The sequence below is a fragment of the Babylonia areolata genome, chromosome 6 (assembly GCF_041734735.1).
Source record: "Babylonia areolata isolate BAREFJ2019XMU chromosome 6, ASM4173473v1, whole genome shotgun sequence".
In the NCBI taxonomy this organism is placed as follows: Eukaryota; Metazoa; Mollusca; class Gastropoda; order Neogastropoda; family Buccinidae; genus Babylonia; species Babylonia areolata.
The window spans coordinates 50,229,519-50,255,172 of record NC_134881.1 but is presented as its reverse complement, the minus strand read 5'-3'; the positions used below and the strand labels follow the sequence as shown (position 1 = coordinate 50,255,172).

The window sequence follows — 25,654 nt, the reverse complement described above, 5'->3', positions numbered from 1 at the left end:
GCCATTTTCTCTGCAAATACTTTGTCAGTTGACACCAAATTTGACATAAAAATAGGGAAAATTCAATTCTTTCCAGTTATCTTGTTTAAAACAATATTGCACCTCTGGGATGGGCACAATTTTTTTTTTAAAAGAAGCCAAATTATATGCAAACTGAATTTACTGTCATATTTATATTTTTTTTATTCTCTAAACTTGGCACTTTGATCTGATATTCTGACACAACAACAAGAGCAGTCATTTTTACCATTTTTTGTTCAAACAGGAACTTCCTTTGCTAAGCATGGAAGTTACATTTATTTTGCATGTCTTTGGTGCAGATAGTAAAAAAGGGAAATTAATCTGTAATTAATGCACCTCTGGGATGGGCACAATTTTTTTTTAAAAAGAAGCCAAATTATATGCAAACTGCATTTACTGTTATATTTATATTTTTTGTATTCTCTAAATTTTGGCACTGATATTCTGACATAACAACAAGAGCAGTCATTATTATCATTTTTTGTTCAAACAGGAACTTCTTTTGCTAAGTATGGAAGTTTTATTTATTTTGCAAACGTTTTGGTGCAGATAGTAAAAAAGGGAAATTAATCTGTAATTAATGCTATGGGACTTAATTTGCTTTAAACTGATCTTTTTCATCTTAAACATTACATTTTGAAATTATACTCAATACATAAAAAGCTTGTGTGTTTTACTCTCAGTGTACAGGGCTTTCACTTTGTTCATTCACCCAAGTGGTCTTTTTCGGAAAATACTAAAATCAATACGACAAATGGACTTTACAGATCTATTGGCTGAACCCTGAAGGTCATGGGTAAAAATCAATTGCATACACATATTTATACACATTCAAAGTGCGTGCTCATATTCTTCGCGAACGACGCCATTTTGTTTCAAGTTGTTGACCTCCCGTTCAATCCTATATTCAATCGACAATACATGATGACATGTGATGGAAAGTTGGACAAGGAGACCGTTAAATATTTATTAAGAGAAAGATTTGTGAACACCTCACCACTTACTGGATTATGCCCCAACTGCCATAAAAATATCCACAGAATCAGTCGGAATTCACAGTTAAAAATTGTAAACCATGCGAGTTAATACCCTTGAATTGATCACGATGAAACGAAAAAAATTCCAGTCTTGACTTTTCTCATAATGAAGTCCTTTTCACTTCTTACGACGTTTAGAAGTACTTATACTTGGCTCTACATGTTATTAGTTTAACAAAATACTCAATTTTCATATCAACTTTAAAACTATAAAACTAGAATGAACATAAAAGAGAAATTGAATCGACCGTGTTGTACTACATTCCCGGCGGGTGTAACTAAACTTGTACATCTATCTAGATCTAGAGAAAACGGCTAAATGTTGCAGTGTGATTGTGGAGATAGCCACATCTCCTTTACCGCGGACTTAAAAATAATTTTTTATTGCCCTTAAAGATTTTTTGAATGCCCAAGATACACCAGAATAATATGATTTAAACAGCGTTCTCACTGTGAATACCGCAATTGATTTATCGCCCTTTAAAAAAGTATGTTCAAATATTAAATTTTAGAACGTCAGTTAAGGAGCCACAATAGTGTAATGGGTAAGACAGTTTCTTCTCACCCAAACACGCGGGGTTTGAATCTGCCGTTAGGACTTTTTTTTTTTTTTTTTAACCTGAAGTTTTATAATACCAAATACAGAACACATTTTAACGATTAGATTTTTTTTTTTTTTTAAGTGTATCACAAGTGAGTCTCTCTTGTTATTTATTCTACCAATACTGAACATAAATGTACATTAGATAAAATAATCAAATTCTGACAATGAATTTCAATTTTAGTCACAAATTTCCACATTGTAGTTTATTTCAGATTTGAAACAGCAGAGTTGAACAGAATAAAATGGGGCATACACTGTCCATGCATGAAAACACTCACACAGCAATCACATACAAACCTGTTCTTAACACTGGCCTCGTCCATCACAGAATGATTACTGTGGTGCAGAACTACAATTCTCTGATTCCCATCACATTTTATACCAAAAATCATTTGGTAACTGATAAGGATAATTTGAGGATTAATTGAGCTCTTTCTAAACTTATTTTCAGTGTCCACATTGTCTTGAATGCGTGTCTAAAGTCAATTTACAAATCTGGAAACAAATGTGTATTTTATTTTCCACATAGGTCTATTCACTTCAATAAACAATTTTGGATATTTAGCTTATTACTTTAACCAATCAGAAGCCTTTCTTGAATCCAAAATGATCTATTATTGAATTGCTGGTTCAACAAAATTCGAAAGCAATTTGAAAATCAATGTTACTTGCGTCACAATCCAAAAAATACACACAAGTTGTGCATTCTGAAATGTGCTACTACAATGCACATCTGATAAAGAATATGATGTCAGGGAACTGATTACTAGTATGGAGGTACTATGAACAGCTGAGAACCTTTTTTTTCCTTTTAAAGTCGAAGTATGAAGGTGTTCTTTGTTGTTGTGTGATACAAATGTTGATATTTTTCAAATCAAATACACTGCAACAGAACAAGATCAAACTCCACTTATTTCAATGAGCAGGTAATAAATTGGTAGTACCTTTAACTTCATTCATCTGCAGGTCACAACCTTGTCAGTTAATATAACCCATTCTGAATAATGATAAATAACTTGATACGGGCAGGTCAAGTATGTATTTTTCTTCGCGCTAAATAGCCAAATATCCCCCAATACAACAGTATACAAATTATACCAGTCTTCTATGAACTGATTCATAGCAACCTAGAAGACCAACTAAAAATGGCTTCAAAAGTGTTTTTTTGTAAAAACCGGAACAGAAATAGCATAAGAACTAAGGCAATCTAAACTATTCAGTGACAAGGAATCACCCTGATGGAAAAGGAACACATTTTGAGAACAAGTGAAGGTAATCCTTTAAGCTTTTGATCAATGAACTAAAAACACCAGTCAGTCACGCTGCTCAGTGCTAACAGACAATAGACCATGTTCAACATGCACATATGACAAAGCGGTATGTGTACATTATGACTTGACTGCCTTCTCTGCTTGCCGTCTCTTCACGTCCCAGTTGTACACTCGTGCCATGTCTGGTAAAAGTGAAGGAAATCAATGTTATGTACAGAAGTGTAGTTAATTAACACCCTTCTAATCTGTTTCCATTGGACAATAAACATAATAATATCTGCATGTCAAGACATTCACCCTACACCCCTTCCTCTTCCATCACTAAAAAGGATCATCATGCTTGCCATTTTTAGCTTTGAAACAGATGTCACATTCAACCTTTCGAATCTCCCCAAAATGTATGCATGAAAACAACTGCAACAGAATTAATCATTCGGAACTGGATAACTCAGAATAAGCAGAAAACTACAATTAAATGTTGACAAAACTGAAGCAATGCTCACAGGAACCAAACAAAAACTTGTTTCTATCACAGCTGATTGAATCAAACTAAGCAATACTTCAATCCTTTCCAGCTCTATTAAACCTTGGTGCTGTCCTTGACATCACACTAACCATGCAAAAATTGATGTCAGACCTGTCAATCCTGCTACTGTCATATGCCACATCAGTTCTACTTTTAGTAGGAAATATCTGTCCACTGACACATGTAAAATCATTGCTTCTCTCATTCTGTCACCTTGATTACCATAATTCTCTTATCTGGTTCATCCATTCACCCGTTTCAGTGCATACAAAGCTAAGAAATCCAAGATCTGAGCACAACACTCCAGACTTGCAATCTTTCCATAGGCTCCCCATCTCACACAGAATTATGTAAAGATCAACACTATCATAAATGCATAACAAATCTGCCCCATCTTATTTATGAGACTGCCTGCACCTCTACATCCCATATCATTCTCTACGAACAGATTCAGACCCATTCTGTCTCCTCATTCCCAGATTCAAATACTCCACAATCAACTGCCATTCTCTGTCTGTAGATCTCACTGGAACGATCTCCGTCTCTGTGGCCATAAAACCTACCTCTTTCCATGCTGGGTATGTTCTTGTTTCCATAACCCACCCAGTGCTGACATGGATTACAGGATCTTTAACATGCGTATTTGATCTTCTCCTTGCGTATACACATGAAGGGGGTTCAGGCACAAACATATATGTTGACCTGTGAGATTGGAAAAAATTCCACCCTTTACTCACCAGGTGCCGTTACTGAGATTTGAACCCTCAGATTGAAAGTCCAATGCTTTAATCACACAGCTATTGTGCCCGGCCAGTGCAATATGAATATTATTATTATTATTATTGTTCAAATGGGGTGTTCACATTTATGTGACTCAGCAATGATGCACAGTCATTTCATGCCTCACCTGGTTTACCAGATATGTACGCAGTTGTGGGGGTGGTGATGAATGGATGGGGAATAAAAGCCAACCAAAGGATACTGACTTCCAAAGTTGTCATCTGATCCCTGAGAAAACAAAGGTCATCTTCCACCTGAGCCAAAGTTTTGATGGCTGCACCCAAGTTCTTCTCAAGGAGATCATCAGCATCATCCAGGGTGTACTCCAGCATCACGTTTGCCTTCATGAAAACAAATAAACTGGTGTGCAAATATGACCAAGGAAGACTTGTTATGAGGAAAAACACCCAAGTTCACAAACCTACAAATACATCAGCCAGTGTAGTTGTATGGTTCAAGATATAATATCTAAAACTGTTCAAGGGCTACCACTGGTGTTAGTTACATGACAGGTTCTTCAGAATGGCTAACAAAGCAGGCTGGTAATTTACAGGAGTTCCAGAAAAAGCGTTACAGTATATGTGTTGTACACATGTATGTATATTCAGACAGGACACACTGATTTTTAGAAAGAGCAGACTCTGGACACAAATTTTCAATTAGGGACAATCAATTATGTATGTCTATGATCCTTCATGGTCATATTTTTTGTTTCCTGTTCAATCATTCCGCCTCCCCACCACCCACATTAAGCTTCATGCTTTGTTAACCAACTGTTGGAACCCTCCCCCTCCCCCTGCTCCCCCAAAACAAACCCCTTCCACTATCTCCATTACTGACGTCTATCAGCAGGAATGGATAACCATGTCCTAAAGCATATTCTACCCAGTCTATGAATGCTTCAAAATAGTTCAATAACAGCAGAGTTTATAGTAATGTCTATCAAGGCATAACATTGTATATGACTAAAGCCAGTAAAGAGACTTCATAATGCAGACTTATTCCAACAACATTACTCCCTTTTTATTTTGATAAAGTTTACTTGCCTTAAAACTGATCTTACTTTCTCTAAGTCACAATCATCACTGTCAAGAACAAAACTTAACTGATAGAAAATTTTTAAACAAACAACTCCATTAAAGTTCAATGAAGTACTTACCCCAAGCCACAGGCAAACTTTGTCTGTGGGAGGGATTTTTGCTTTTGCAAACAAGTGATCTGAGAGCAGAAATCGGCTCTCCAAGGGATCCTCTGAATCCTGTCACAAACAACAAGTGAGAAACTGACAGCCAATGAGAAATATTTGATTCAACAAGACATATTTTGCACTCACAAGAACTTGGATGTTTGGATACAGCATACTTAAGACAAAGCGTATGCCAAACAATCATTTGCAACCTATACATTCCCACTTTCTGTTCAAAGTAGCTGTTATTACTGGAAAATTGCCTCTTTTCCCAGTAAAAAACAATTCATATACATTATCATATTGCTCATGTGCTTAACATAGTCTCCACATACCTTCTTTGATTGCAGATGTTTCACAATATCAAGTGAAGTACGTATATCAGGAATCTGACTCTTTAACCTGGAAAAAAAAAGGACACAAAATAACTAGATTTTCTTTTTCAACTTTTACCATTTTTCAATACATATTTATGATTATACAAAACTAGCCGTTTTACTGATGGGTGGGTGTGAATGTCAGGGTGGATGATATATGGATATGTGGTAACTGACACACCAACTGACAGAAAAAATTAACATGAGATTTCTGATTGGTCAATGATGATAAACTAAGACTCGCGTGAGTATACACCAGACCAGACTATCATTTGAATATATAATATTCATAATAAAGGGACACAAACTACGCACTCGTGACAACAATTGTAAACAACTGTACTAAAACCTGAACCTGATATCAATATTACTACTGCTAATCTACAGAGATGCCAACCCCTCAAAGTGTTTGTTGGATCAGGAAATTTGGAAGGAACATTTTAAATTTGGTATGAACATTTTTGGGATTTAGGATATATTTTTCCGTGTATGTTTGGTGAAACTTCAGTTCCCACCACTACTTCTTTACAGCTGACACATCTGTGGCACTGTGTCGCTTCCCTGGTCTTTGTTCGTCTTGTTTCTCACTATCAGAATCCATGACTGACTTCTGTTTCGAGCTGCTTGTTCCTTCCTTCCACTTCATAGCTTAATCCACTGGGCACAAACGCTGTCTAATCGAGATGCAACTTGATTTAGCCACATTCTCTCTTGTTCGTACTCAAGCAATGTTTTCTTCTTCTTCCTCGTCCACCTCCCATTAGATGAGCAGCCCGGTGTCCTCGATGAAGGATGCTGTCCATCGCAGCTCCTCCAGGGTGCTGTACAGTCTGGCTTCCACAGCTGTCAATGTTGGCCAGTACTTCCTCCTGGATGCTGCATGCATCCTACAGTCTTGAAGGATGTGGTCAGTTGTCATTGGTCCCTCACCACAAGGGCACTCTCCACTTTGTCCAATGCCAAATTTTGTATGCATATGGTGAAGCAGGCGGTCGTGTCCAGTCCTCAGGCGGAAGATCTTGATCTGTTCCCATCGTTCCAGCAAATGGTATCTGTCTTCTGGGTTATATTTGGGGTGCTGGAGGCACCACTTTATTCCTTGCTGTGCCTTGATGATTGTCTTGATTTCATTGTATGACACCAGTTTGTTGGCCTGTCTTTTGCCAGAATGTCCGCTTTTTCGTTGCCTCTGATGCCACAGTGTGCTGGTACCCATTGTATCACCACTTTCTCCACTCTGGCACTCAGGGCAACAAGGGCTGAAGTGAGATGGTTCTGTTCTTTGCAGCAGTTCTTGAGGGCTTGGAGCACGGAGAGAGTGTCTGAGAACACCACCACCTGCCCTGTTGTTCTTGTGGAGTTCTGCGAGACTGTTGTGGCTGCCTCAAAGAAGGCTTCTCGCTCAGCTCAAAGTTGGTGGAGTATTTTCCTGTTGGGATTGCAATTTCTTCATCTCCATCTTTGTATTGGAGGAAGATTCCAACTCCACCATCCCTCGTTGCTTCTGGGCGGAGCCATCTGTAAAGACATGGGTCCAGTCTTCCTGGAGGTACTGGTGGCAGATGTACTCCATGGCCAGGGTCTTCCTTTGGGTGTCTGACTGTGTTCCTCTCTTCTCCACTCCGGGAATGCTGGTGACGACTGTTGGGAACACCTGCCTCTTCCAAGATGGGTGGGTGACATTTGCCGGGATAGGATTTGCTTCGTGTTATAATAATAATAATAATAATGGAAACTTACATAACACACTATCCAGAAATCTGCTCTAGGTGCTTTAAAAAAACGCTTTAGTTAACATCAATGTTACATACACACACACCAAAATGTGACTACACACACACATGCACACACACAGACACACACACACTGCATACATACATTTTAACATACATGTGTATCTAACAGCTACCCTAACACATATACACACATTGGCAGGCACAAACTTACATAAACACACGCACACACAATACACATTCATATACATGCATGTAGTTATGTACACATACATATGTATACACACATAGTCAAGCACAGCTAATGCAAAGGAAGTGACCTGCCACAACTGAACTTATTGCTGAGGGAAAAGGTGAGTTTTGAGACGAAATTTAAAAGATGCGAGGGAATCAGAATGACAGATGTTATCAGGGAGCTTGTTCTACGTCTTTGGTGATTGAAAAGAAAATGATCTGTGTCCATAGGTCTTATTTCTGATGTGAGGTATCCTGAGAAGTCGAGTATCAGAGGAAGAATGGAGCTGGCGAGACGGGGTATAGATATGGAGGAGTTCAGAAAGATACTTGGGGCCAGAGCCATTGACTGCAGAAAAGGTCAGAGTGGATAGCTTATAGTCTATTCGATCAGAAACAGGCAACCAGTGGAGAGACTGAAGGAGAGGAGAAACATGGTCAAATTTAGAAGCTCTGCAAATGAGTCTGGCAGTGTTATTCTGAATTTGTTGAGTCTGTCTAACAGATATTTGGGAAGGCCGACCAAAACAGAGTTGCAGTAATCCAATCTTGAGAGAACCAGAGAGCATACAAGTATCTTGGTTGCATCGGTTGAGAGATAGTGGCGGATAGAGCTGATTCTAAGCAGTTCCAAATAGGCAACTTTACAGATATTCGAAATGTGCTGTTGGAAGGAAAGAGACTGGTCTAGGATTACACCAAGTCTGTGAACAGGAGGAGAAAGTGAAACAGGTGTGCTATTGATCAGAACAAAGGAAAAGGAAGGATGTTGACGAAACTTGGACAGGTTATCATAAATTCAGTCTTATCATCATTTCGTTGCATCTTGTTGAGAGTCATCCAGTCCTTTAGGCCAGCAATGCACTCCTGTGTTTGAGTCACCAGTGCATCAAATTCAGCTATGGAAACCGACTGATAAAGTTGTGTGGCATCAGCAAAGCTCTCATGCAGCATCGCATGATGACTAGACTGATGACATCCGACACAGGAGCCACATACAGCATGAAAAGAACAGGACCTAGGACGGACCCCTGTGGGACACCATATTTTAAGGCAGACACTCTAGAGTATCTACCATTTACACACACTTTCTGTGTACGATCTGACAGGTAAGACGTGATCCATGCTAGTGCAGTGTCACAAATACCAATGGAAGTTTTAAGTCTGTTCAAGTGGATAGAGTGGTCGATAGTGTCAAAAGCTGCTGATAAATCTAAGAGAGCGAGAACAGATATCTTATCCTCATCAAATCCCAAAAACAAATCATTCACTATTCTAAGAAGGGCCGTTTCGCAACTATGACCACGTCTATAAGCTGACTGGTGGGAATTAAGTAAACCATTTTGTTCCAGATGAGCTAAGAGCTGAGACAATATGATATTTCTAGCAGTTTTGATAAAAATTAAATGACAGATTAGAGACAGGTCAATAATTATTCAAACAATTGTGATCCAAAGATGGTTTGTTGATGAGTGGACGTACAACAGCAGATTTGAAGCTTTCAGGGAAACAACCAGACAGTAAGGAAGAATTGATGACATGAGTAATATGTGGCAGTAGAACATCAATACATTCAACCAACAAAGAAGACAGGACAGGGTCAAGCTCACAGGATTTTGGACAAGCACTCAGACACACTTTCTTCACAAAATCTTCAGTAACCGGTTGGAAACAATGTAAAACAGGACCACTGTACATGCGTTCTTTAACGGGTGAAGAAGGGGACACAACAGAGTCAAGCTTCTCACGAATGCATGATATTTTGCCGGTGAAGAAGTCAAAACAACTTTTGAGGGAGTTCCTGCACCGAAAATATTGTAGGGAGAGGAGTGTTTTTCATTTTACCTAGTAGATTGTTCGTAGCGTTGAAAAGCTGCTTGGCTGTGGCGCATGCAAGGATTTTAGAAGAGTAGAACTTTGACTTTGCCCTGTCAACAATGTTTGTTACACTATTCCTGGCTGTCTGTAAAATGTCCCAATTGACGGTCAAACTAGTGGCGTGCCATCAAGACTGGGGTTTGTCTTTCAAGGCGTCTTGACTGGTGGATGAAGCTGCCTCTTTTCAGCCGGCTCTTGGTGGGTCTGCTCATTCTGTTGTTCACTGGATGGTTTTCAAGGCGTTTGAATTTTGCTGCCTGGATGAGGATCTTTGTGTCCCTTCTGTCCTCCAATGACGGTAGCCCAGTGGTCTCCTCCATCTTCAGGATTGGGGTGGATCTCATGGCGTCAGTTATGACACGCTGAGCTTGGTTCTGTATCTTGCTGAGATGGTCGCGGTTAGACTTTGCAGCTGATGCCCATGCTGATGTCCCGTACTCAACTACAGGTCGGACTCTCCCCATATAGTCTCTTTAGGATACGTTCATCAGCTCCCCAGTCCATACCTGCAAGTTTCTTCATGATCACCAGTCTCAGCTTAGCCCTGCTACAGCATCTGGTGATCTGCTGTTTCCAAGTGAGCCTGCAGTCAAAGGCCACTCCCTGGTAGATAGGTGTGGGTTCCTCTGCAAGCGTTTGGTTGTTCAGTGTCAGTTTCGCCTCTTGCTTCTTGTTGGATAGGCTGAAGACTGTGTAGGTTGTTTTGCTTGAGTTGACAGAGACAAGCCATTCCTTGGTCCAGTTGCTGATCTTGTTGAGCGCAGTCTGGAGGCATACCTGCGCTGTAGTGGTGTACTCTTCAGAGCACCAGAGTACCAGGTTATCTGCGTAGATCGCTCCTCTGACCCCTCTTGGCAGTTCTCTGACGATGTCATCTATGAAGATGAGGAACAGCGTTAACGAAAGGACTCCTCCTTGTGGTACTCCCTGTCTCAGCACCTTCTTCTTGCTCTTCTGGCCCTGAATCTTGACTTGGGCTTGGCGGTTGTGTAGGTACTGGCTGATCCAGGTATACATCCTCCCAGACACACCACATCGCCTTAGTTTGAGCCTGAGTCCATCCTTCCAGACTTTGTCGAACGCCTTCTCCACATCAATCCAGACAGCAAGCATGTTCTTCTTTTCTTGGAATGTGTCCTCAATGCTTTGAGCGATAAATGTGATCTGGTCTTCTGTTGATCTGTGTTGGCAGAAGCCTGCCTGTTCAGGGCTCAGCAGCTGATACTTCTCAAGGTGCCAGACAAGCCTAGTGTTGACAAGTCTCTCCATCAGCTTTCCTAAGCAGCTTGTAAGGCTGATGGGTCTGTAGCTGTCAGCCTTCGACTTGTCCTTTCCCTTTTTGTGAATGGGGATCATGTCTTCCCTCCAACACTGTGGGACTGATCCTATCTTCCAGCTGGAGTTGAAGATTGTTAAAAGGTCTGCCTTGCTCTTCATCCCAAGATGCAGAATCATTTCATTTGTGATTCTGTCTGGTCAAGGTGACTTCTTCAGGTTGAGGCTCTGCAACGCTTCCGTCAGCTCTTTCTCTGTGAAAGCTGAGGTTATGACTTCCTCTTGAGGCTCTTTCTCATGAAGTCCACCTTGGGCCCTGTGCACTGCAGCTCTATGTTCAGGAGGGACTTCCAGATTGCTGATGTTTTCATAGACGTCTATGAAGTGGTCTGCTGCTTTCTTTCCAGAGAGGTAATTTCCATTCTCTTGTATTGTTATTGTGGTGTGACTTGTTGTTTTGTTGCTGAGGGTTCTAGCCAGTTTCCACAGCTTGCTGCCATCCTTGTCGAGATTTAGCATTTCAGTTTTCTCTTGCCAGCTTTTTCTTGCAGCTTGTGTGCAGGACAGCTTGTATCTGGCAGTTACTTCCTTCAGCGCTATGTTGTTCTCCAGTGATGGCTGCTTTTCTGCTTGGTCCCTGGCTTCTGTAACAGCATCTTCCAGATTCTGGAGTTCCTCCGTCCAGTGCTCCTCTTGGGATGGATTCTAAAGCAGCTTTCAAGACGGCCTTTGTGAAGTCTTCAACCATCTTCTGTGAGGGTCTCAAAGAGAGTCCAGTCCGCCTTTCTGTAATTCCAGCGGGGAAAACACTTTGCTTGAGGAGCCTGCAAGTTGAGGTTGACAGAGAGTTTTACGGGCTTGTGGTCACTTCCTCCAAGCTGGTTGAGGACTGTTCTTGTGGTCCTGACGAACAGGTCGTTGGTGATGAACGCTAGATCTGGTGTTGATGTGGTCATCCAGCGTCTAGAGTAGAAGGTGAGTTCATCATCTTCTTGGTTGATAAGATGAAGTTGTGTGTCAATCTCCCAATCCTCAACTTCTTCGCCTCTCCTGTCCGTCTCCTCATAGCCCCATCTCTCTGAGTGACTGTTGAAATCTCCCACCACCACGCAGTTGTTGTCTGGGATGTTCATGTATGTGAGGGAAAGATCATGATCTTGAGGGCAATAGACACTGTAGATCCTGATGTTGTGTTCTTTAAAGACTATATCAACCCCTTGGATCTCTGCCTGTTGACTGGTGTTAATCTTGAGTTCTTGTGCGGCGATGGAATTCCGCAACAAAAGCACCCCTCCTGTGTTTCTTTCCTCACGGTCCAACCTGATGGTCTCGTAACCCCTCACTTGAAAGCGATGGTTTACGGTCAAATGTGTCTCTTGGACACATGCAATGTCAATATTTTCTTGGTGCATCCTTTCTGCCAGGCCAAGTTTCTTCTTATGCACCCCTTCTGCATTCCACTGGAGAATGTTGAGTGTTCTGGGTGGTACTGTTTGCTTGGCCCCAGCAGGAGGATGAGGTCTCCTTCTTCGTCGCATGGGCATGCGGAATTTCCTTGTCCGACCACTGGTTGCTTGGGGTGGGCCCCTTTGAGGCATAGGGCCCGGCTCCCGGCATCCCCAGCGGGTCTCCGAAGGTCAAGCGCCACATCGAGATTCTGTGGACTGCATCATCATGGAAGCATGGATGCATGGTATCGTGGTTTTAATTGTGCCAGTGGCCCGATACCGCCGTCTTCAGCTGGAGATTTCTTTCGGGGTGCCTCACCCTTAACTCATGGCCCGTACGTCCTGCCCTGTGAGCACAGGGGCAATTCTTTCTCCAAGGATCCCACCCCGGGGCTAGAGGTTATAACGCGCCTCTTGACTGCATGATGAACCCGTCATAGGACACATGGGGTATTTCAGTGAGGACAGCAGTGCCACCTGTTGACCCACCCCGTCCTGGTAGGAACATCGCCAGCTGGTCCGGGACTGCTTATATGGCCAGGTAAGCCTGACTTATATCGCAGCTAACCCCCATATCTGAGGGCCGTTCCCCCTATCCGCTAACCGGGGACCCGCCGGGTTGGGGATGGTTGCCCAACTACTGAATTGGAAGCAGCCTGGTCCCGGCTCAAGCAATGTGATTGTGGTGCACTAAAACAACCAAAATTGCTTTCTTTTGCTGATTCTCAGACAGAACTGAAGCGTCAGCTTGAAGAAAAGAACATGTGATGAACATTTATTGGACAACTGGATAGAAAATGAAGGGAGCAATGAAGAGACTGGCCAAGATAAACGAACAGTGTGTGACACCAGCTGAACATAGCAAATGATTGAAATGTGACTAAACTGTTAGCAGTATACACTGTGAGCGATTTTCTTGGCACTGAGCTAACGCGGTCTGATGAAAACTGGATAACATGTCGGTTCACAGGGGTGGAAGAGGAGGGGGATGGAGGCCGAAGGGGCATTGCCTCACATCTATGTTATCACTCACTGACTCAGTCACATTAAATTGTGTACATCATTATGTGTCTTTTATTTTAATTGTGGTTGTTCTAGTATAAATTGTGCATACAGGTATTCTTATGCATATGTCCAGAAAATATTATATTACTGTGCAAATTACCTGACTAATGTTTGTAATGAATAAGTTGAAAATGTGACAAAAAGCAAAACAACTGCAAGTCATTGAAAATATACAAAATTGGAAAACATCATGTGTTTTGTATTCTTTATTCATTTACTTTCAGAAAATATATGTGCACATGTAAAATACTGGAAACACTTTCGGGGCATGAGGGTGAACAATCAAAAGTAATGTAAAAGCAATGGATAACACATTTTTGAAGAGTTTAGATATGCCTTTAATGAAAATAAAAAAGGAACTGGGATATCTAAATCGACTTCAACAGAAATCAGCAAAATGTAGACCAAGGTGATAAGTGTGTCATGTGTTACATGGTTTCCACAAGGCATTGCTTTTTAAAGAAAATAACATGGCCTCATGCAAAGGTTCTTGTCATCAATAGAGACACTTAAGGTGATGTGTCTTATAATATATTGAACCTGAGAATAAAGACTTATTCATGTTTTGAATATAAGCTCCTGTGTGAGTGGAGACTCGTGCAACACCGAGGCTTTACAATTTTTCACAAACAATAGAAAAGCTGTGACATGGACAACTCATGATTTGTTTTACTTTTAGTTCAAACTTCAAGTATTAAAAGCTTTCTTTCCATGATAATGATTAGTACTTGGGTATAGTCATGTTTATGTAACTGAGATATGTTGTGTGCACAATGTGGAATCAAAGTATTAAATAACCTTGTATCCATCAAGCAACTTTGGAATAAATCCCTGTTTTGACACTTATAGTTATATGCTGTTGATTCATGAAATTTATTATCAAGCAACATCGGAATAAATCACTGTTTTGACACTTATAGTTATATGCTGTTGATTCATGAAATTTCTTATCAAGCAACATCGGAATAAATCACTGTTTTGACACTTATAGTTATATGGTGTTGATTCATGAAATTTATTAGATTTCAATGAGTTTTCACTAAAAGTTGTTTTCAAACACTGTTAATTACATCCTGTAGAACTTGAAAGTGCAGGCCTGTTTTCTTCTGTGAGTGTCTCGAATAAGTTTGCTGGATTTTAACCCTTTCACTGCCAGTCAGTTTAGAGTGCAAATTAACGTTGTGCAGGAACCAGAGAAAAGATGGTGTCTAAGAATAGCTGGGGATTCCTGTGATGTGTAGAAAAAATGGCCAATCCTACCACTGAAAATTAAGAGCATTAGGTTAATGCACAAAAGGCCAATCATCTGGTTGCATTTCAGTGACATGGATGCTTTACCTAGCTGGTGCCGAAATGCGACCATGGTGGTGAAAGGGTTAAGCGGCACATTCAAGTTGGCTGGATTCCAGAATTTCTTAATAATACATTTAGATTTGTTGGATGTCAGTGATACATGCAAGCGGCAATGCATTTAATCCATCCTTTCAATCAGTTAAATAGCGGGTTGCTTGATTAAACATGGAAAAAAACGAGTTAATCACTTATTTGATGGGATTCCATCCATGGCTGCATTTTCACACCTTGATATGCTTTTAACACACTGAAAACATGGCATCCATGTTTGTCAATGGTTTGTCATAAGTGTGAAATCAGTGTAAAGCAGAAGTACCCGGTCTTGCAGTAACTTTACCAGCCTCTCACAAGTTTCTGACTGAAGCATCCGCAACACACACACACACACACACACACACACACACACACACACACCTCTCTGACTAACTGCTTTGACTATTGTGTCACAAAAGGTGAAGTAAAAGTTGCAATGTTTGGAAAAAATGTGTTGCATGTGAGATGTCATACTTGTCTATGATAAAAGTAAGATCACACTGCCTATGTGATGCTGCAAACTGCTTGATAGTACCCAAACAAAGTCAGATCAAAGTTGGCACAGAATTCACACAGTCTCTTCTCAAGGAAGTTTATAGCAAGACATCTACTGAACACATGCTTGCAAACAGTGCATATGAGAGGAGAGTTGTGTGTCAGGATTTTCTTCCAAGAAGAAGTTTAAATGCAGATTTGCTCAACCTCTCCATCACTTTTCGGCTGATCAGACATTTCAATAGCTATCAATAGTTACTCAAAAGTTACGCACTACATAAAAAAGTAGCAAAAAACAACTGCAGTTGAGTGAATTGTGTGCAGTCAGTTTCTGATTAACGCAATCAGAAACGTGTGTAGTGTGGAAGCAATAACCCTCATTGGAATAGATCTGAATCACTTCCACTGTAGCCAACAAACTCTTCTCTCCGCGAGACAGCTGGAATAATTATTTTTCCTCATAAATTAGCATACAGAATGAGAATATTCATCTTCAAAAAATGAATACAATTCTTGTCACCCATCAACGAATAAATAAAAAGCATTGAGATCGCAACTCACGCCAAATCAAAACAAAGTCTCTTCTCTAATAATAATAATGTACACTAGTTATATAGCGCCCTTTCTCTCTAAGAGCTCAGGGCGCATTACATGAAAGAAAAATATTACAACTAAATACAAGTTACATAAAACATTCATGACTACTCTTTCTCAACCCCCCTCCCCCCACTCACTCTCTCTCTTTCCCACTCTGCATACATCCAAAGTGAGCTGACATGGGTAGTGTTGGAGAACAAGGAAGCTGAGAGTACTTATAGATAGGTTTTAAAAAGATGAGTTTTTAGTGATGAGCGAAAAACCGAAATAGAATCAGATGCACGGATATGATGAGGAAGGTTGTTCCAGATGTGAGAAGCAGCAAAGAAGAAAGAACATTCACCATAGGTTCTTGTATTGACACAAGGAAGTTTCAAAAGATAACAGTCAGAGGAAGAGCGGAGATTTCTTGTGAGAGTGTAAACAATGATAAGGTCAGAAAGATATGTAGGTCCTGCAGAGTGGAAAGCAGAATAGCAGACACGCAACTTTGTATTTAATTCTTGCTTCAATGGTAACTTCTACTCACAAATAGCCAACTATTAAGAACTTTCTGGAAATTTTTACAGCCACATCTCTTTAACTGGACCGTGTGATGGGAAAACAATAATCGTTCACGTTTCCAATATCTACATCAACCTCTTGCAATACATACAGCGTTCGACCTAGGTGCGTTGCCATGGAATGGAAAACTACTGGCAATTCAACTATTGCAGGAATTTTCCAGTTTTGCTGGCAGCATTTCTTCAAGAAATACAAACACTAATGTTGAGAATATTTTTAATTATCCAGACACACTCAATTAAGCTTACAAAGAAAAAAAGTCACATAACAAATGCTCTGTATCACAAGCATTCGTTCTTGGGCAATTCAAAAGAAACAAGAATTCAATTTTTTTCATTTCTGTGGATTTACATGGATATGATTCACTGTACACAAAAAACGATGAATATGTGTCAAATTTTGCAAAATAACAGAAGTATAAAAGTTGCATGTACAATTTAACCACAAGGAAGTTTTTAATATCTTTATGCACTGCTGATATCGCGTAGGATCATTAGTGCATTACTGTGGAAGCGATCACATTTTGAGAGAATTGACCTTTATGCATTGTTTTACTGAATTTTGTCAAGTAAAACACAGCTATTGTAATAAATAACAAAAACAAACTTGTATTATTTCCTTTGTTTGCTTGCCACACTTATAGACCAAACACCAGAGGCAGAAACATGTGGAAAATTTGAGCAGATGTGGCCATGTGGTTTTTGTCATGTTCACGTCATTGTTCCCATGCACTTTCAATTTGGGGTGTGGAACACAGCCACATTGATAAATCGCTGAGCTAGGAGGATGTGTTCTGTGCGTTACACATGGAAGTGGAATGTACTGTGCTTGAAACAACTTCAGCGGAAATTGTATTCTGCTATCTGACTCCAAATTTCCAAAAAGTGAATTGTGTGCAGACAGATTATCCCCAGATATGCGTTCTGGACTAATTTTAATTCAGTTGAAGCGATTCTGGATTATGAGGGCAGAATGCAAGGCAGGTGGTGTCAGTGGAAACTAGTGAAATGTACAAACACTGTATTTTTGGATGCATCAAAATCATCCTGCTGCATAGTGTTTTGTTATATAACTTGCTGTCAGTGGGATTACTGTTTTATTTACCAGCAAAATTCACTTAATTCATTATTGTATTGCTTGCTCTGATCAATTAGGCTGTTGTAAAAATTTACAACCTAAGCAATGTGATACTTTTTGGCACCATTTTTGCCACAGACACAAGTAAATTGTTTTAAAAATCAGGCAAACATAATTCGTGATGGAAAATTAATTTTGATGTACAAATATGTTGCCAAACTCACTGAAATGAAAAATCCCTCAAACACATGCATAGGAAGTTTTAAGTTCAAATAACTAAAGCTAAAGCTGAGGACCCCATTATTCTACTGGGTGTTTCCAGTATTGTACATGTGCAAATATACTTTTATGGGTCTCTCTCCTATAACAAGTGCACAGAACCCTGACAGATAGGTTTCACTTAAACCTCATTTCCCTGGCAGCGAATGGGTTAAGATGACTGGTCCACTCAATGGTGTTTCAATGTAAACACACACGTGATTAGCTGAGAATCATCAAGCAAGACCAAGACTAGTAGTGACTACCCTGGCCTCGATAAGTGTCTGGGTAATGTTACCACAGGAAAGCAGGTGACCATGCTATGTTGTCAAAAATGAACTCATCAGAACAATTTTGACGTCAGCATAAAGTCGAAACAAACTGTGATCCAGTGTAACAAAATTCAGCAAAATCCTAACAGTTACCATCTCTGAATCTACCACCATCAGAACTCCTACTACGATCATCACCACCCAAAACACAATCAGTATTTGATGAAACTACAGACCTGTCATGTGACAGGATCTACTGAAATGTATCAACAAAGGAACATGAAATATGTATCAATAATGTGACAGGATCTACTAAACTGTATCAACAAAGGAACATGAAATATGTATCAATAATAAGCTTTGATTTCTTTACTGGAAATGAAATCCAGATCTAATCTGAATTTACACATGCAGCCATTTCTGCACTAGACTCTAGAGGGTCAAGCCACACAAGTATGCTCAGATCCAACTCTGCAAAATCCTTTCTGTCTGCTTGTGCAAAGCCAATATATTATATCTAACTATTCATACTGCATCTGATCAGCTTTTTGATCCATGTTTCTAACCAAATCTGAATATCTAGCAGCCATCTAACATTTCTGTGATGGGATTGCAAACTGTTTTTGCCTGCAGTGAACATGTCATCTACATCACTTGTGCAAATATGCAAACCGGGAAAAAAAATTGGGTTCATGCAAAGAAGCAACTTTCAGCACTCTGTATTTTCAGAACTTCAGACTAGTGGGAAAGAGAGGCAACGTGGTCCCTTGCAGCTGGAGAAGAAGGGGCAAATAAACGGAATCACAGGCCAGTTAAACTATATGGGTGGTTTGCCTTATATCAAGATACAACTAGAGAGGCAAGGCCTGAATTCAAGACTCACTTGTGATACACTTAAAAAAAAAATCTAATAGTTAAAATGTGTTCTGTATTTGTTATTATAAAGCCTCTTCGGGTTAAAAGAAAAGAAAAAAAAAAAGTCCTAACGGCAGATTCAAACCCAGCGTGTTTGGGTGAGAAGAAACTGTCTTACCCATTACACTATCATGGCTCCTTAACTGACGTTCAAAAATATAACATTTAAATATGCTTTTTTAAAGGGCAATAAATCAACTGCAGTATTTGCAGTGAGAACGCAGTTTTTTTAAAGGGCGATAAATCAATTGCGGTTATTCGCAGTGAGAACGCTGTTTAAATCATATTATTCTGGTGTATCTTGGGCATTCAAAAAATCTTTAAGGGCAATTAAAAATTCTTTTTAAGTCCGTGGTAAAGGAGACGTGGCTATCGCAGCAATCACACTGCAACATTCAGCCGTTTTCTCTGGATCTAGATAGATGTACAAGTTTAGTTACACCCGGTTGACAGGGTCGATTCAATTTCTCTTTTATGTTCATTCTAGTTTTATAGTTTTAAAGTTGATATGAAAATTGAGTATTTTGTTAAACTAATAACATGTAGAGTCAAGTACAAGTACTTCTAAACATCGTATGAAGTGAAAAGGACTTCATTTTGATTAAAGTCAAGACTGGAAATTTTTACGTTTCATCAATTCAAGGGTATTAACTCTCATGGTTTATTATTTTTAACTGTGAATTCCGACTGATTCTATGGATATTTTTATGACAGTTTTGGGCATAATCCAGTAAGTGATGAGGCGTTCACGAATCTTTCTCTGAATAAATATTAAACGGTCTCCTTCTCCAACTTTCCATCACATGTTATCGTGTATTGTCCATTGAATATAGGATTGAACGGGCAGGTCAACAACTCGAAACAAAATGGTGTCGTTCGCGTTCGCGAGGAATATGAGCACACGCTTTGAATATGTATAAATATGTGTATACAATTGATTTTTGCCCATGACCTTCAGGGCTCCGCCAATAGATCTATAAAGTCCACTCGTCGTATTGATTTTAGGATTTTCCGAAAAAGACCACTTGGGCGAATGAACATAGTGAAAGCCCTGTACACTGAGAGTAAAAGTACTAAAATACATAAGCTTTTTATGTATTGAGTATAATTTCAAAATGTGAGAAACATCAGTTTAAAGCAAATTAAGTCCCCTAGCATTAATTACAGATTAATTTCCCTTTTTTACTATCTGCACCAAAGACATGCAAAATAAATATAACTTCCATGCTTAGCAAAAGAAGTTCCTGTTTGAACAAAAAATAATGAAAATGACTGCTCTTGTTGTTGTGTCAGAATATCAGATCAAAGTGCCAAGTTTAGAGAATTAAAAAATATATATAAATATTACAGTAAATTCAGTTTGCATATAACTTGGCTTTTTTTTTTTTTTTTTTTTTTTTTTTTTGGTGCCCACCCCAAAGGTGCAATATTGTTTTAAACAAGATGACTGGAAAGAACTGAATTTTTCCTATTTTTATGCCAAATTTGGTGTCAACTGACAAAGTATTCGCAGAGAAAATGGCAATTTTAAAGTTTACCACGGACACACAGACACACACGCACACAGAGACAACCGAACACCAGGTTAAAACATAGACTCACTTTGTTTACACAAGTGAGTCAAAAAAGGCCTCTATATTCCATGTTCTATATATAGACTTAGTAACAAAAACATATACATATTGGAACACATTAAATTAATGCAAACATACACAGATGTACACACTAACACATGCATACAATGATATACTATCATTGTAAATCAGTGCGAACATGTGCATTATCATTGACTTAACTGAGTTCATACCTTGCCTTCTTTGTGTTCAGGTTATATTCCATGAACTTGTACTTGCTGTGCAATTCATCAAATCGCCGTAGAACTGATTCCGCCGACTCATTTTCTGGCTTCTTCATAAATTCATCAACAGCTTCCTGCAGAGAAAGAAGAGGGGGAAAATTCACAAGCGGGAAATTACTTTTTGTTTTGTTTTGCTGACAATATTCTCTATTCTATGTTCATCACAGGCTCCCATTTTTTTCAATGTCAGGGGCTGTTTTTAAATTTTTGGGAACATCTTCATTCACTGATAAAAATTTTGGGGCCTATGGCACATGTCCATATAAATTATACAAACATGCATGCATGCAAACAATGGTTTATAAACACACTCCCATACATATATGGTGACTGCCTCACAGAAACATCAAACACATGTTACCAGAGATCTTTCCAGATGCTATGAAAATTCAGTCCTATAGCCATCTAATTATAATAAGTTAAATAACAACAGGATATTAATTCAGCACTTTCTAACATCTAAAAGCAATGAAGTAAATACAATTTTGGTTGACTTTTTTTGTGTAATTGCTTTAGTATTGGTGCAGAATGTCAGTTTGTTATCTAAAGTAGTACACAGATGGCTGCTTTTCCTCACTAACATGGTATACTTTCACACCATCAATAAACAAAAAGAGTACTGTAATTGGGTTCCTATCACACTAACTGAATAAGTAACCATTCCTTTTTTCTTCTTAACATTTAAACCCAGATTATTTCTACACCAGGTGGCATTTGTCAACTTCTTGTAAACAGAGTTAGAATTACGTTTCAGTTCTCAAATAGTCGGATCATCATGATTTGGGTAGTCAGACCATACTGCCTGCTGGCCTCATGAATTATTGGCTGGACATCAAAGTCTCTTCCCACCCACCATTTTCTCAATGGACTTGGATGAATTACGAGAATGACCCATCTGGGCTTCCCTTGGTCTGAAATCTGACAATTTTTGGAAGAATCTCATGCTTGAATGAGTATATTTGCAAAACCAGAAATAGGGGATAGTGTATTTATAAACATAATTATTTTAGAAATTCTAAGACAACATACTATAAACATCCGCAGATCTTTTTCAATTTTTTCAAAAGTTTTACACAGAATACAGCACTTTAACAATCTAAACTCTGAAATCTGCACCTCCCCTTAACAAATAAAAAAAACAACCCATCTTGATAATGATGTGCAACAATGCTTCCATTGCTAGCAATAGTTTGGTGAGTGGAGTTTTGTTCTGACAGTCTTCTTACGTTCTTTAACATAAGAAAATGAAAATTAATGAATTTTGTTATGCAGACCACCAAACTGAAACCAGTGCAAATGTGTGAAATAAACTTAGATGGCCCAAATGCATGGTGGAATACATTCCAACTCCAAGCCTCCACTACTTCTACTCTGTACACCGATCGTGCTTTTCCTCACTAACATGATATACTTTTACACCATCAGTAAACAAAAAGAGTCCTGCAGTTGGCTTCCCATCATAATCAGTAACCATTTCTTTTTTTCTTTGTAATATTTAAACCCAAATTATTTCTATTTAGGCCACGCATGCTGGTATACTGTATCTAATTGAACCACGAACAGGCCTTCACAGGCCTCAAACGTCTGATTCCAGTTCAAGTACTCCTTATCACTATAATATCAGTCTTGTCGCAACTCGCACTGCCGATGGCGATACCGCTATTTAGTATTCTTAATGTACTTTTGTAGTGATAGCATACTCAGAATATAAATATGCTTTGCGACGATTCCGCAAAGTAGTAGTAGTAGTAGTGTAGGGACTGGCATTTGACTGCCGAGGCCTCACGGCCTTTTTTTTTATGTCCCCTTTAATAGATATCGGTCTCCTTTGATTTGTGGGATACACATGTTTTCATTTACATGTACTGTAATTCACTCGTCAAAGTCAATAAAGCCAGAGTTCCGCGATATTAGATGTAAATCCCGATAAACCGACAAGAGACTGAACTGCTTATGTGCATGGGGGTTCCGAGAAACCGAAGGGACTCTGCAATCATTGGATGTAACGTGTTGCAGTTCGCTCGTGATCGTCGGTTTGGCTTGGTTCTTGACGACAGTCGAGATCTTTTTTTATTTGCCGTCATCCGCAACATTTGAAATTGATTGATAAAGACTTTACAATCAAAAACACATTAGTTAATGTGAAAAAACAAGACAATTCACATTTACTCACAACAAAGTCAGTTTGGGGAATGCCCGAGCAGTTTTCTGCCTTTTCAGTCGCCATGCTCGCCGGATATGTGTTTGTCTCGCGAGAAACAAGAAACCAAGATGGCGATGCTGGGGGTAAGTGGAAAAGTAAAGTCTGCTACAAACAACACTTTTTGTATGTGTTCCTGTTTACAATCTTTTCCAGTTTTATTGTCTTGTCTTATGATAAACATTTAATTATAGTGCATGTTTGTAACACCGATAGCTTGACTGCTTTTATGCAACATTTCATCAGAATCAGAGGATGCCATTCTCATTACAGAATTATGAGTAGTCCATTCTTTGTTGCCAAAGATGGTTTAGTGTTTTAGTATTATCACACTTTTCAGCTTGTTTTGGTTAGTGAAAAACGATAGCGTGTAAAATCGTTTTGCTCGTGAGGAAAAAGGGAGGGTGATTTTGCCAGTCGACAAAGGCGTGCTTAAAATTGAAACGGGTAGCTTCGTCATTCTGTTTTTCAGGTTCAGGTTCACCGTTCAGGTTAGGGGCTGATGTTGATCATCGTAGCCTCACGGCTTTTTACGCCCCGTCTCATTTATGATTAGCATAAGGTCTCACGGCCTTCATTGTGCTATGTCGTTATCGGTCTTGTCTCAGTCTAAGTAGACCCAGTTACAATTATCTTGGACCATCAAAGTCAAACCAGATGTCTTTTAAAATTTTGTGATTATGGATAAGGTTCTTGAAGTTGTTGGTATTGGAAGCATACTTGATGTTAGTGGTTAATTTGTTCCAGTCATTAGTAACCCTATAACTGAAAGCAAATTTCCTTGTGTTATTGTTATGTCTCTGTTTACAAATTTTATCAACACTGTTTCTTGTTTCCATATTAGTATCTGGCGGTGAATCAAAGAAGTGATCTTTTTTAATATCGTCTATACCATTACAGATCTTATAGGCTTGAATCAAATCTCCTCTTTTTTGTCTTGCTTTCATTGAGGGTAATTTTAGGAATTTCAGTCTTTCTTCGTAAGATAATTTCTTAATTTCATGCACCAGTTTAGTGGCACGTCTTTGCACTCTTTCAATAGTAATTGATTGACATATTAGTCAAGGACACCAGGCAGGGAGACCATACTCCAAGATTTTTCATCAAACCAGTCTTCGTTGTTTGGGTCTTGACTGCTTGAGTATGATTATGAACATCTCCATGACTTCTTTCTTGACCTTGCACCTCTTTTTCTGGTTCACAAGATAGTGGTTCCATTTCATTAACTTAGGGTGATTTGGAATTCCTGTTGCAGTTGATGATAGGATAAATGGAAGTCCTACTCAAATGCATATATATAAATTTATTCTTTTAAAGTGGCAGTCATTAATGGTCAGGTCAGACTCAAGATCGACCAGTGGTCCACCAGTAGAACTTGAACATATTAGTAACTTTGTTTTCTTGAACTTGTGCTATCAGTTTTATCAAAATTATATATTTAATCAGGGGTGTACATCCTCAGCAGTATCTATAGGACAAATGTCCTGGACCAGCAAGAAGTAATGGGACATTTGTCCTCTTCATAACAAAATCAATCGGACATTGTGAAAGCAAGCCAGATTGATTGTGTATTAAGTTTAATGCATACAAAAAAATGGTAATACAAAAGCTCTGATTAGGTTCGTCAAAGATCTAATTTCTCTCTCTCTCTCTCTCTCTCTCTCTATCTCTCTCTCTCTGAGTCTCTCTCTCTCTCTCCTGCACACACACGCACACACACACAGTGTCTTTTCTACATAGAATCGCCAATGCTATTGATTCATTTTGAGTCATCTTTCTTGTTGAAAAGCATTCTGTTCCTTTTCCCTCTCCACTTTTCTGTCACCCTGAACACCCATTCTGATTCCCCCTTGACATCTCTTGGTCCCTCCATTTGCACCCTCATCAGCATGGCCTGGTTTTCTGCCATCAGTCTGTTCCTTTGACTTGTCAGAATCATATTCTGAGTGCTGAACCCTCTCTCAACATCAGCTGTGTGGACAGGCAGGGTGAGGGCAAGCTGGGCCAGTTTTTTGAGGTTGGTGAACTCCAGCTGGTGGTAGCGGGCAATGAGCTGCCAGAGTGTCAAGGTGCTGTCCCTGGGGTACATCTGCTCCTTGACCGTTTTCTTCAGATCCACCCACTCATCTTTGGCTGTCTCAGCATCGATCAAAGCAAGCGACTCTTTCTGCATCTCCTCTCCATCCCCTGTCTTCCATGCATGCGTCTTGGGTTTAGCAAAATGGTCCAGAAGCACCTGAAGCTTGCTGTTACCCCACTCATCCAAGTCAGATGCCGAGATGAACGTGATAGGACGCATACCCAGGACTCCAAATGCCACAAGAAGCTCAGAGTCTGGAAATCTGCACACACACACACACACACACACACACATACACACATATGCATGCATTAGTAACAGACTACAATGAATAAGCTATATGTTATTCATTGGCATAGGCAAAAAGTAATGAACAAAATTTGAAATGCTCTCTCTCTCTCTCTCTCTGGCTTAGTGACAAACTTACCTCATCTTGATGTTGTTGATAAGACCGTCGATGAACTTGTTCACGGCTGATTGCACATCACTCTCAGGGCAGGCAGCAATGTCGTAGCCT

The 25,654-nt window shown here is 39.5% G+C and overlaps 2 protein-coding genes across 4 annotated transcripts in view; one reads left to right on the top strand and one right to left on the bottom strand.

Moving 5' to 3' along the window:
- Positions 1 to 25,654, top strand: part of LOC143283118 (cullin-5-like) — a 174,095-nt gene that overhangs the window by 7,006 nt on the left and 141,435 nt on the right. The window contains exon 1 of one of the 3 annotated variants that reach the window (XM_076589252.1): positions 23,038 to 23,143. The exons of 1 other annotated variant lie outside the window; for it this stretch is intronic. In XM_076589252.1, coding sequence (XP_076445367.1) covers positions 23,096 to 23,143 — 48 coding nt within the window. In that variant the 5' untranslated portion in view covers positions 23,038 to 23,095. Of the gene's footprint in view, positions 1 to 23,037; positions 23,144 to 25,654 lie in introns of those variants that run through there. One more of the 3 variants, XM_076589255.1, reaches the window with a different exon arrangement.
- LOC143283119 (prefoldin subunit 3-like) lies at positions 1,851 to 23,105 on the bottom strand. The gene is made up of 6 exons (XM_076589256.1): positions 23,031 to 23,105; positions 20,807 to 20,931; positions 5,761 to 5,827; positions 5,399 to 5,497; positions 4,442 to 4,580; positions 1,851 to 3,115 (listed from the first exon to the last, which is right to left on the bottom strand). The coding sequence occupies exons 1-6, from the start codon at positions 23,082 to 23,084 to the stop codon at positions 3,051 to 3,053; spliced, it is 549 nt and encodes a 182-aa protein (XP_076445371.1). The 5' UTR covers positions 23,085 to 23,105; the 3' UTR covers positions 1,851 to 3,050.